This window comes from Acomys russatus, chromosome 13, assembly GCF_903995435.1.
Source record: "Acomys russatus chromosome 13, mAcoRus1.1, whole genome shotgun sequence".
Classification (NCBI taxonomy): domain Eukaryota; kingdom Metazoa; phylum Chordata; class Mammalia; order Rodentia; family Muridae; genus Acomys; species Acomys russatus.
Window position 1 is genome coordinate 1477003 of NC_067149.1, and position 13180 is coordinate 1490182.

The 13180-nt window shown below is 53.6% G+C and overlaps 1 protein-coding gene across 1 annotated transcript in view; it reads right to left on the bottom strand.

Moving 5' to 3' along the window:
- Positions 1 to 2627: 2627 nt before the first annotated feature.
- Atoh8 (atonal bHLH transcription factor 8) overlaps positions 2628 to 13180 on the bottom strand; it is a 29451-nt gene continuing 18898 nt past the window's right edge. Inside the window, exon 3 of the mRNA XM_051154720.1 lies at positions 2628 to 3050. Coding sequence (XP_051010677.1) covers positions 3045 to 3050 — 6 coding nt within the window. The 3' untranslated portion in view covers positions 2628 to 3044. The remainder of the gene's footprint in view (positions 3051 to 13180) is intronic.

Genomic DNA, 13180 nt, shown 5'->3' on the forward strand with positions numbered 1-13180 from the left:
CCTGTGTGTGTATGTAGTGGGAATTTGCTGGGAACTTCTGGAAAGGCAATTCCAGAGGGTGAAAGTATGCTGTCTGTGGGCCAGATGGCTTTGAAGACGGTTTAGGGCATAGCCGTTGGCTGGTCCTGCATGTCGCAGAGGGAGCATCCTTTGTCATGTCCCTTCCTCCTCTCTGTGGTCCATCTGCTGCCTCTGAGCCGGTCCTTGGTACAGGGTACTTGGGAAGGTGGCTGACGCAGGGAGCCTCAATCCTCCTGGAGACGAGACCCATGAGGCAGGGGAACAGCCATGCTAGGGAGCTTCCTACTAACTACATGACCCACCCACTGTCACCATACATCATAGATCTGTGTTTTGGGGTCTGGGATATCAGAATAAAGAAAAAGACCAGATTTCAGCCACAGTTGTAGGACAATGTTGGGGTGAGTCACAGGCCTGAAATGCAGTGTCGGGGGACTTACAAGCAGAGCTCCAAAAAGGGGGAAGCTCCATAAATGGGGGGAGCAGTGCCCTGCTCGTTGCGATAGGCAAATGTTGTCAACTTTATCACAAACAGCAAAAACTAACAGCTCTCCACACTGCTGTCTGGTAGGGGCCTTGAAACAGGGACTCGGTAGGAAAGGAACCGGCCAGGAGAGGCAGCTGAAGAGGCCACAGGCAGCTGACGCAAGAGACCAAGGGCAGGGATTTGGGAATGTTAGTCCACTGAGAATTGTCAGGGATCTGGGATGTGAGAGGGCTGTGCCTGCCTCCCTGGGACACGGGGTCGGGTGGAATTTTTATTTGTATGTCAAAGGAAAGTTGTGCCCCGTGATAGAAAGGGGGTTCACCTAGGTCACTCTGCTGGACGGGTCTGGCTCAAGAGGACGAGAATTCCCACGGGAGCCGGGGGCCTGGCGGCAGACTGTGCGCGGAAAGTGAGAACTCAAAGGAACTGTTTCCACTGTTGCTCCAGAAAAGAACCTTGTTCCATGGGAAACCACAGAAAAAGAAACAGGGACGTGATTGAGAAAGAAGGGACTGTTGGTCTCAGGGTGGGACTTAACCCCAAGGCCGGACCGGGAGCAGTATCCAGTCGGGCAGAGGCTATAGATTTCAGAGATGTTGGGGCAGCCCGGAGTATGCCTGTCCTTCCTCCATCCCCCCCCCCCGACCCCCCCGTTCTTCTTTTAAAGGTTTATTTTCTTTTTAATCATGTGTCTACGCATGGGTATGCGCATTTGAGTATAGATGCCTCAGATCCCCCAGAGTTGGAGACTGCTGTGAGCTACCCAGTGTGGATGTTGGGAACCAAACTTGAGTCCCCTGCAAGAAGAACACATGCTGTTAGCCACAGTCACCTCAACAAGCCCAGTAGGCCCATCCTCAACTAAACCTTTGTACCCTGCCTCTGCCCAGGACCACAGGCAAATGCGTGTGCCCCGCTCTCCTGCAGCTCCTGGCTCTGTTACTCAGTGTCTGGTTCCTGGACGAGAAGGTGGGTGTGACAAAGACTGAAACTAAGGAGAACACTGTATTAGGTATACCATCAGAACACCTCAGGGCCACATCACAGCCCCACCCCCAGTTGCTTCCTGATACCTCAACAGTCCTTTCCTATTAAGTGTATTTTCTTCCCTCTGCTGCCTCTATCCTAGAATGGCCCACGGAGGGAAGGAGGGTAACAAAGCCACTCAAATACGTCGTGCTGGGGCTGGAAAGGACTTGACTTGAGAACAGCACAGGGCCTGGAGCCAGGCCATCCGGATTCAAGGGCTGTCTCTGTCGATGACTGATCCTGTCCCCTGGGGGCCTTGTTTTCCTCATCTGGAAAATGGCACTAATGGTGACCTTGCTCTCACAAAACTTGTGGCGGGGTGGTTAAGTGAAGGGAGAGTAGAGAGGACTTCTCCCATGACCCAGGCCAGCCTTCCTGAGCACAGTCTAGCCTGGGGCCATGGTGGGGGGCGGGGGGTGGGAATCCCTCCCTAACAGTGACTGAGGGACTCCCCACCCCTCCCTCACAGTCCCCAGCTAATGACTGGCTGATGCCCTGCTCACCCCCAGAGTCCACACTCAACACACACAAGTACTTTCTTTATACGTTGCGGCTTTTACTTCAATTTGAAGCAGATGGTTGCACACGGATGTGAACAGCTTTGGCCTCTGGGGCACGAGGCGCAGACCTTGGCTTTTAAACGCGCCCCTCCCCCACAGCTTGGCCCATTCCCCTGGTCCCTTCCTCCCTCAGTCCTCCCGCCTGGCCTGTCCACGGGCAGCTGCCTTCCAGCAGGGTGCTACCTTTATATGCTGGCCTGAGTCTGGCCACTGGTGAGGGACATCTGGTAGCAGGGCAGGCTCTGGGAGCAAAGACTGCCTTGAGGGATGTCCTGGGTGGGCTATGAGGCAATGTTGTTCCTCCAATCTTCTTCTGTCCTCTCCTCTCAGGAGGCGTGAGGTCCAAGAAGGAGCTGGGACCCAAGGAATATTGGGAATGGGGTCGGAGGCCTGGGTAGTTATCGGGAAGGGCCCAGGATTTCAGGCCACGCCTTCCACCATCAGCCTGCCTGCCACAGCCCTGGAAGGCTTGTCTTCCCCGCAGCCGGCTCAGGGTCCCGGACAGAGTGCTGGGTCAGTGCAGTAAGTGCTTCTGAAGGCCACCAAATGTCCACTCCTTGCATGAGTTCCTGGCAGAAGTGCTAACCCATCTTTGGCTTGAGGTGGACTTGGTTGGGCAGCAATGGTGTGTGGCTTTGTGCTGTTGGGGTTCCGTCCTGTCATTTCCTTGGACAATCTCTGTAGAATCTTTGGCAATAGCCCGCCCCACCAGGCAGAAGGCAAACTCTGAAGTGACCCTGGATGGCTGGAGGACAGCAGGAGACTGAGAGGGAGGCAGGCTGCCCTTGTCCTGGTCCTGGATGACCCTGAGAGGTGGTAAGTGGACGGAGCATCTTGGAGAAGACGGGGAATGAGGCTGGTTGTCTCCTGGTGGCCTCAGCTCCTCTCTCCTCAGGCCCGACTGGGAAGAGACCCAGAGCAGTGTCCATGGTCTAGCCTGTGGCAGGTCACTCCTGAAAACAAATAGACCATTTATCACCAACATTGCTAACAGTCACTGAGCATTCAACTGTTACAGCTGCCCGTGATGGGGCTTCAATTAAACAGTAGGGCCGGGTTCGGACCCAAGACTAGTGGCCCCCAAAATGCAAATTGCCCCTTTTCTCTCCACCTCCACTAAACTCTGTTGCCTTGAGGAAGCCAAACCCTTTTAAGCTCAGGGACACCTGGCATTGACATCATGAACCCCAGAGTCATACCCCTGAGGGATATCAGAGTCAGGCCTCTGCTATGGGGTGCTGGAATGAGGGGATGGGAGGCCTTTCCCGCAGATTCGTTGGTACCCATGGAAATTAGTGTCTATGAGTTTTACCATCTCCCAAACCTGTTCAGACAAGATCAAGCCACCCCAAGTCCTGAGGCCTATTCTACCTGTGGCCCATCACTCGCCAGCTGGGACACCTGACAATGTCACTTCTCCAGTCCTAGGTGTCCACATCTGACAGCTGGCTCGAATGAAGAGGAATCAGTGACTTGCTCCCTCCTTTATTTTCTGAGCAGAAAAGAGAATGGGCTTGTAGCATCGTAACCCAGAAAACAAATCGACAGAACTCTGTGTATTGGACGTCACGAGGTGGAGACACAGAAGGCCAAGAGTCCTACTGTGCAGCCGTCGCTGAGGAACCTGGGACATGTTGAGAACAGTGAATTCATGGGTCAGGCTGTCCTTAAGTCCCAAGCTTCCAAGAAGGGACAGATGAGGAAGACAAGCCAAGGACAGACTAAGGCACCAGCCCTGGGGGTGGCGGTGGGGGTGGGGTGGGAGTCAGGATGAGTGCAGAGGCTCGTGAGAATCCACTCAGAGCGTGGAGGAAGTACTCAGAGACCTTGGTACAGCACACCTCCCCCTTCTACAAGAACCCGGAGCATGTAGCTCCTGCTGATGTGAAAAGCAAGCCATCCTTCAGGCACCACAGGCATGCCAGGGCCTTTCTCATGTTTGGAGTCCAGGGCGAGTCACCTCACAGAGAGGAGCGAGTGAGTGCTACATAGCAGCAAAGGCCAGATTTGAACTCAGATCAGCCCTGTCTCTCTTACCAACAGAAGCCGCTCCTGCTGGAGCCTGGCTTTGATGAGCAAGCGGCAAGAGACCAAACTACAAGGCTGGAGGGCTGCTAACCACAGACCCTTGTATGTCTTGCCTTAGAGGCCCCAGGACACTGGCAGGAACATAGCCAAAACGTGGTCCAAGATGCAAATTAAGAGGTCGGAGCCAGGCTGGATGCAGAGTCCAAGGAGGCTGAGTGAGCCAGGCCATGAGGGAAGAAGGCTGCCCAGCTAATAACGGCTGGGGTGGGGGGGGAATGAGAGGCCGGCAGGATCTTGATGTGGTAAATCCCGGGCTTGCATTCTCCTGGCCCATTGTACACGGCTGGCCCCAGTAGAGCTCTGCTTTTTGTTATGGTGTCTGAGGAGAAGGATTAAAAAGGAGAAAGAAAGCCTGTGGGGGTGGCACGGGGGATCTGTGGCCCACAGCATGGTTTCCAGCCACGTCATCCCGGCGCTGGCCGCCCAGGCAGGCCCTGCCATGGGCTGGAGCTCCTTCCTCATCCAGTTTGACTATGGTCTGGGGGAGGAGAAAAGGGCTGAGGCCATTCTAACAGCCACTCTGTGAACATGGCCAGGGCAGCCTGGCTCCAGCTACAAGCCCTGCCAGCTCTAGCTCTGAGCATCCTACCCCAGGCCAGCAAAGGAAGCCGACTGGTCTAGTATCAGTGTCCAGTTGGTTTCTTCCTCTGAACCAATCAGCGGTGGCAGAGAGCAGGAAAGCCAACACAATTGCACATTGTTGCTTTTGGCTATTCCAGCATGCCCGTGTGATCGCTGTGATACAGTCAATATGGCAGAGGGGGTGAGACCATCACAAACAGAAATCACCCTTCCGCCTGTCCCTTTATCTAGGGTCAGAACACCAGCCCCATGTGGACCAGTGGACGGCTCTATTCACTGCCGTAGCCCAGCGCCGAGGACAACTCCAGCCGCCAACACCATCTCTGTAAAAACGCAGCCAACAGGCACAGCTCCTCCAAGCCACAGGCTTTAGCTTGCTAGCTCTCTCATCCCAGGGCATCCCTCTGTCCTCAGGCGGGACATAGCACTTGTGTGACTATGATTTGCTGTAACCCTGAGCAGCCTCAGACACCTACCTCACCTGTCCCCTTTCAGTTTGTTTCTCCTTCTCTCCTCTGCTCACCTCTGTTTCTGGCCTTAGACTCTTTTGCTTTCTTCTCTAGGCCACTTGTACCATGCTGGGTGGTCAAATCACTTGGGGGACATTAAAAATCATCTTCAGGCCAGTGAGATGGCACAAGGAAAAAAAGGTACTCACCACCAAGATGGCCAACCTAAGTCTATCCCCAGAAAGTATGTGGTGGAAAGAGAACTGACTTTCACAAGTTGTCCTCTGACCGTCACATAAATAACTTATTTCGACGTGTGCCCCTCTTGCCTGCTTGTATGTATGTGCACCGCACGCATGCCTGGTGCTTACAGAGCATGCTAGGAGGAGGAAGCGCCTCACCTGGAGGTGGAGCTGCAGGCTTGTGAGCCACCATGTGGTGCCAAGAACCAGACCCAGGTCCTCGCTCTGTAGGCGTAGGCCGGGCTCTTGGACACTCAGCCATCTCCCCAGTGTCCACCTCCCTCCTGCTGTTTAAATGTTGCTGCTGCTCACTGACAACGTCCACTTTACCAATGTAAGCTTCTTTCCACCACTTTCAAATCAAACATTTGTCTGCCTGCTCCTAAAAAGAGCAGGCAGATTTCGAGCGTCTTTTTAACAACTGAAATGCAACAGAGAAGTGGAAAGGTGGGGGGAATTCTCCGAGAACCACGCTGCTGTCGGCCTCTAACCTTCCACGTTTGCTGCTGGGGCTGTGTAGTCAAGTCAGCAGTGAGGCCTGGGCAGCCAGTTAAACTCCCCCAACTAAGTCTTGGTTTCCTCATTTCAAAATGTTGTTTATTTATTTATTTATGGGGGGCAGGAGGGCGGGGGAGCCGGGGTAGGGGGTGGGCAGGGGTGGGCAGGCGTGTGCCTGTGTATGCACATGCTGCAGGATACATGTGGCAGCCAGAGGCCAAAAAGCAGGGGTTGGCTTTCTCCTTCCTCGTGGGGTAGAACCCAGGCCTCTGGCTCGGAGGAAACTCACCTCCACCCCCTCCTCATTTTCTGGAAAGATTCAGGGCATCTGCAGCCACCCCATCCCACCTGACAAGCACAAATCAGCAGGGAATTCAGGAGCATCTGCTGTTAGCTGCTGTTTGCTGATGACATTGATGTGACAAAGACAGGATAGGGGTCTTGTGGGCCCCCTCCCCACCCTGTGCACCCCCTCCCTTGGTTGAGAGGATCCTCAAAGCCCCTGGATGCCTAAAGGCATCAAAGTCATAAGCAAAGCCTTTGTGAGGTTGGAGAGGGGAGAGCCAGGCTCCTAGTCACTCAACTAGTTGAACTGAGTTGCTGTCACATAGCAGCTTGGGGACAGGCGCTGAGTTGGAGGCCCTGCCCTGCCCTCACCTCATGAGAGACCTGTCAACCCGGCTCAGTCCTCTGTGCTCCCCAGGACTGTTCCCCAAAGAGAAAGACATCATCCTGGATTCTAGGCTAGTGTGTGTGACCTACAGGTCCCAGGGCCTGAGACTGAGAGCCCCGGGTCCAGCAGGCCAAACCCTTCATTTGCTACAATGTTTCAGGCCAAACGTCTACACTAGGGGATGGAAGAGAGGGGGGCTTTCCCAGCAGTAAGCAACAGTTGCTAAACCAACACTGGTAGCTGAGGGCAGGTGGCCCAACAAGACCCCCTCCTGAGTCCAGCCCACCCATGAACATGCAAACTCCACTGGGGACCATGATTTGTGTTTTTTCTGCCCCCCTCCCGCCCGCCTGTATTGGGTATGGAGGGTCTGCTCAAGCCCACCAGTTCCTGCCCGTTGTGCCCAGCTCCCAAAGCACTTTATTTCCCTGTCATCTTTCTGTAGCCTGGGCTACCGTAAGTGGGGCAGCTCGCCTGCCCACCTCTCCACTCAACTTCCAAGGGGCACTGCACCAAGCACCTTAATCTTCCCAGGGCTCGGCAGGGAAATGGCAAGACTGCGGGGCTCAGAGCTGTCTTGTTAGGAGTGGCCATGTGCCAGGAACCTCTTTTCATCCCTTGCTGGCACTGACAAGGACACCCCAGGGAAATGGGTGTCACTGCACCCATTCAGCAGGTGAAAACAGAAGCCTTCCTGGTTACCCTGTTACTGGAGTTGCTGTGGGCAGAGCCTGGGTCCTGGCAGTCCTGACAAGCCAACTTCTGCCACCTGCCCTCATCGGGTCAACTAGACAGATAGTGACAGTGAAGAACAGAGCTTATTAAATGGGGCCATGGTGGGAAGATGAAGGAAGAAAGAGGTCCAGTGGCCCCCAAATCTATTTTTTTCTTTTTTCTTTTTTCTTTTTTTTTTTTCCCGAGACAGGGTCTCTCTCTGTGTTAGCTTTGGCCATCCCGGACTCTCTTTGTAGACCAGGCTGGCCTCGAACTCACAGCGATCCGCCTGCCTCTGCCTCCCGAGTGCTGGGATTAAAGGCGCGCGCCACCACGCCCGGCCCCCAAATCTATTTTAAAGGCACCGACATAAGGTTTAGGTGTAGAGGGAGAAGGCTGGAGGCGAGTACAACGGAGCAGTCCTGCTTACAGCGTGGTGTGGCCATCATTTCTACCTCAGCTCCTCTCTTGCAAAAGTGGTCGTACAAGCTGTCGGAACTGTGTTACCTCTCTTCCTGGGAGACATGGCTTCGGCCTTTTCCTTCTCCTGGCTGGCAGCAGGAGAGGCCTGGCACACCCAAAGCTAGGACCAGAGCCTACAAAGAGCCCCCCCACCCCAGGGCCTCCAGGGGACTGCCACGCCATGCTGACGCCTTCTCTCTGACTGCCGATCTGTTTCTCCAGCCAAGTTCTCTGCGGGCGTCTCCCTGAGCCAACTCTTTCTTGGCCTCTTCTATGTTTGTCTCTCTATGTCTGTCAGTCTATCTGTCTTTCTTGGTATGGTGCCCTGTAAAAGCTGGGCTGGTCCCGGCAAGGCTATAGGGCCCAGCAGCTGCAATTCCCCAGCCCCCTCCCGTCCTGCAGGCTCACTCCGAGAAGCCCCCCACCTCCTCCAGCCCCCCCATCTCCACCCCCGGGTTGGGGACTTTCCCCTGCAGCACCAGGCTGAAGAGAAACAGGGCTGGGTGGACAGAGCCCAGACAAGTGGGGAAGCCCCACTCCTTGGTCTTCCTAAGTGGGCCTGACCTCACAGACACCCCCATATATGTGTGCACACCCTAATCTCTTTCTCCTAGTGTGAGACAACTGGGGAAATTCCAATTTCTTGGGGCTTGGTGTTTTTAATAGTCTGACAGATAAAGGGAGGGGTGCAGTGTCTCCTAGGAGACAGCCATCCCTGCCAGGTTGGTTACCTCTCTTGCCTCACTGCATGCTTCTAGAGTACAGCAGAGCTAGGCAGACCCTGGGCCTGACCTGCAGACACTGTCTCTTCACTAGTGAACAGGACGTCAGGTCCCTGAGCCATCCGCCCTGAGATGGCAATTAGTCTGTTACTCTGCATCTCTTCCCCTTCTGAATTCTTCTAGCAAAGTGACCACAGGGGCTAAAGGGGCAACACCAGATAAAGCAACGCATGCTGGCCAGGATGCCTCTGTTAGAATCTGCGTAGCCAGAAGACACAGGAGGGAGCCTGCTATGCATAGGACAAGGCTGCCAATGGAGCCTGCCCCTCCTCCCTCCCTCTCCCCCTCCCTCCTTCTCTCTCTCTCTCTCTCTCTCTCTCTCTCTCTCTCTCTCTCTCTCTCTCTCTCTCTGTGGAGGGGGGAGGTAGCTTGGAAAGGCCAGGGCTCCTAAGCAGCCCAAATAATCAAATGATTTCAGCAAAAAACAGCTGGAGTTTCATGCAAACACAGTGGTTTTGGGGGGGAAGGAGCAGGGGGTTATTTGTTTCCTTATTTATTTACTTACTGAGATAGGATCTTGCTAATAGCCTACACCTCAAACTTGCTATATAGCAGAGAACGACCACGAACTTCTGTTTCTCCTACCTCTACCTCTTAAATGCAGGCATGAGTCAATCCTCCTGGCTTCTGTGATGCTGGGGTCCAACTCCAGGTTTTACGCATGTTAGGCAAACACCACTCGAACTGTCCCTAGCTCGCAAGTGCAGTTTTCTTGTGTCTTCTCATACCCTTAAGCCCATGCCTTAAGCTAGAATCTGGAGTCACTGTGGGATGTGGGGACCAGTGGGGACATCTCTGCTCAGCGCTCTTCATTCAGTAACGCCATAAAAGGAGGTTCTAGCTAGACTAACCCTGAGAACGGAATAAGACTCTTTCCTTTCACAGATGTCTACACAGGTGTGCGCCACCCGCCCAGCAGGCAATACATTCTAGTGCTTAAAGGTGCCGACCAGGGCCATCACAGAGTCTGTGTTTGAATTCTGAGGTCCCCATTCTACCAGCTGTATGACCTAAGCAAGTCGGTTAATTTCTTCCTGGACAACTCAAGGTCAAGGCCACGAGCATCACCTGTTTGCACAGAACCTGGGTCCCTGCCACTCACAAGACCCTTCGCCCCAACACTAAGCGCGCCCCCACCCCCCGCTTCTGGGCTCTTCACCTCACCTCTCTACTTCTCCCCGGCTTGTATGACCCTGGTCACCTCTGCCTCTGCTCCCAGAGTTGGCCATGCTACAACAGGTTGTTTCTGTTTTGTTGCTTAGATCCCAGATGCCTGGGAGTCCAGGTCATAAGGTCTGCGTGCTCACCACCTATACGGCAAGCTCTTGTCCTCACACGGGCCTCTAGATTTTTAGCTATCAATTTTGTGTAATTTAGCTCTGATCTCCAGGGTGGGGCCTCAGGCTGGTTTATTCTTTGAAGTAATCCTAGAACCGAAAACAATCCCTGAGAGGGTGAACACCAAGGCTGAGAATCAGTCATAAAGGAAAGCTCGGGGCCCTTTGGGTCATCTTCATCATCTTCTACTCAGGGATCTAAGAAGACCAAAGAAGTAAAACTTTACGTGCTGGGAGCGTATCTCAGTTAGCAGAGAGCTTGCCCACCATGCACCATGCGCAAAGCCTGAGCTCTATGCCCAGCATGGCAGAAACTGGCTAGGTTGGAACTGTCTTAATCTTAGCTCTAGGGAGACAGTGGCAGGAGGATTGAAAGTTCAAGGTCATACACCACTCCATAGCAAGTTTGGAGCCATTCTGAGTTACATAGGTCAAAATGCAAACATATATAAATAAAAATTAAAATATGTGTGTGTGTGTGTGTGTGTTGAGGAGGATGCAAAGTGGGCTACCCTTTGCTAATAGCCCTTCTGGTACCAATCTAGGGACAGGAGAGCAGCAGAGAGAAGTGTGAAGCATTGCTACTGTGTTGTGAGGGGGACTCCCAGGAATGCCTGTCAACACACACACACACACACACACACACACACACACACACACACACCAATCAACAGAGAGTCACACTTAAGCTTTCTGTGCCAGAGTCAAGTTCCTGGGAAACATCCCAGGCTAGAATGACACGTGGCTCCTTCTAGCCATTTCTCAGATAGACCGGCCATGTCCTCCAGTGCCCTGTCTGACTGCCAGTCGAGAAAACCTTTCCAGAGCCATTGTGCCCTCCAGTCTCCTGGCCCCTGGGCCACTGTATCTGCACTTTAGGAGGAATATGCTGCCTGCTGAGGGCAAATACCCAGTCTCAGAGCATGCACAGATAGCTGTGCTGAAATGCGGGCCCCTGTCCCTAAAACCCACACCTCCAGGCAGTCCAGAGTGTGTCAAAGGGCCGTTCCCTGATGCACCACCAGCCTGCTGGAGTCCTGTGCAGCCCTGCCTGCTGTGGCCCGGGGTGACTCTGTGTCATCTCACAGCCCTAATGATAGAGACGCTGAGGCGGTGGGATCTAGAAAACAGTGTGAGAGGAGGAGTCTGCGAGCTGCACACCACCTACCACCTGTGAAGAGGTGTGAGGTCACTGGGAGGCTGGTCCCTGTCCTGTGGATCTGAATGCAGCCAGCTGAGGCCGGGCCACCAGTCTAGAAGGACAGGGCTAGGATAACGGGGCTCAGGAAACGGTTTCCTGCCACTGTGGTCACTGGTTGGCCCCACTAAGAAGAAAAACACCCTGTCACAATGGAGCCAGCTCTCCTGGGCTGACCTTTGTGGGGGCTACTCTGCTGCCCTCCCAGTGGACAAGCCCTGATGGTTTTTTTTTTTTTTTTCCTCACATTCAAGGAGAGCAACCCTTTCGGGAAGGAAGGAGATATCCAGAGCAGACTGCACAAAAGAAAAGAAGCCTTCATCCGGGTCTTGTCCCCACTCAGATTTTGGACGCACTTTGAGGATGAGGTGCTTGAAACTATGACAGCCACTGTGTAGCCACGAAAAGGAAAGAAAAAGAAGCCTAGATCCCCAGAGCAGGTACAGGCTGTTCTACAGGACACATGAGGAAATTGGAATAGAAAGTCCAAGGAGGATTTCATGGAGGAACTGAGCCTTTCACAGTGAGGCATGGCTAGATCAGATGGCTGGACACAAGGTTAGCATGTGCAAAGAGCAGGCTCTCCTGGCCAGGAGCTCTGTGAAAACTGAGATAAAAGGAATGAGTGGCTGGGGCTAAGTCAACAGGGGTGGTGGTGGGGACAGTCGGGTGTCCTGTTGAGTCTGACCTATGTCTTGCCTATTGAGGATACCTAGGAATCCTGAGTGGCTGACTGATGCTACCTGACTGGCTCCCAGCAGAGCATCTGGGATGGGCTCTGGAAGGTTCTAGAAGGTTCTGCTTGGCCACTGGCATAGGCCTGGGACAAACGTGAATGAAATGTCTTAAATAAGGGTTTGCTCCTAACTTTGTCATTCAGAAACATTTATACAGGGAAATCAAGGAGGGGAGGGTTTCTTTTTCCTCCTAGAATCTGTTGTCAGGCCTGCTGGGATGGGTATAAAGGAGACAGCTAGGGCCTGCCATCCAGCCCGCCCTGCTGTGGGCCCTACACTATAGGGGAGACCAGGGCTAAGCAGTGCGCAAGTAACCCCTCCCCAAACCGTGTCCTCTGGAAACTCAGAACCGAAATCAATTTCCTGTCACTGTGCCAGTTACACGTTGTCCCCGGGGACACTAGATCAGCAGTCACTATTCTTTCCTAGGTCTTCCTCTGGCCTCAGGAGGAGAGGGACAGAATTCATAAACCAAATTTATATCCTCCCAACTGTTGGTCCCTGGTCAGCCCCTAGAAGCTAGGGCGATCTCCCAGGATGAACATGAGACTTTTTTTTTTTTTTTAATGTGTGCGAGTGTTTGCCTGGTTGTATGTCTGCGCACGACATGCTTGCCCATGGAGGCCAGAAGAGGGCTTTGGACCCCTGGGACTGGAATTTTACAGACAGTTGTGACCTTCCAATTTGGGTGCCAGCACCCTGGTCCTCTGGGGAATGAGCCAGGGCTCTTAACCTCTGAGCTCTCTCACCAGCCAAGCCTAAGACTCTTGAACAAGGTCTCATGGTCCCCAAAGTACCACTGAGACTCAGACACCCACCCTGATAGAAGCCACCCAAGGTGGACCCAAGGGCTGGTGCCAAGGCCCTCTGGATATGAGATTAATGGCCTTGAAATTATGATAAAATAAATGTCTGGTGCTGCCCTCTCTGACCAGCTGTAGGTAAGTGGAAAGCAGGGGTAAGGCAGGAAACAAGAGGTGAGGGGTTGGAAGAAAGCTCAGAAGAAATCCAGTGCCAGGTGGTGGTAGTGCACATCTTTAATCCCAGTACTTAAGAGGCAGAGGTAGGCAGATCGCTGCAAGTTCAAGACCAGCCTGTCCGGACAGCCAGGGCTACACAGAGAGACCCTGTCTTGAAAAACCAAAAAGAAGAGGAGGAGGAGGAAGAAGAGGAAGAGGAGGAAAAGAAATAGAAATACAGCCTGCTCTCCAAAGACCCAAATGGGAGGCTTAGGGAAAGCAGGCCATTGGCAGTCACTTCATCCTGCTGAGGGAGGGGACAGCAGGGAGGCAACGCCCAATGGCAAAGGCCTGCAGGGACC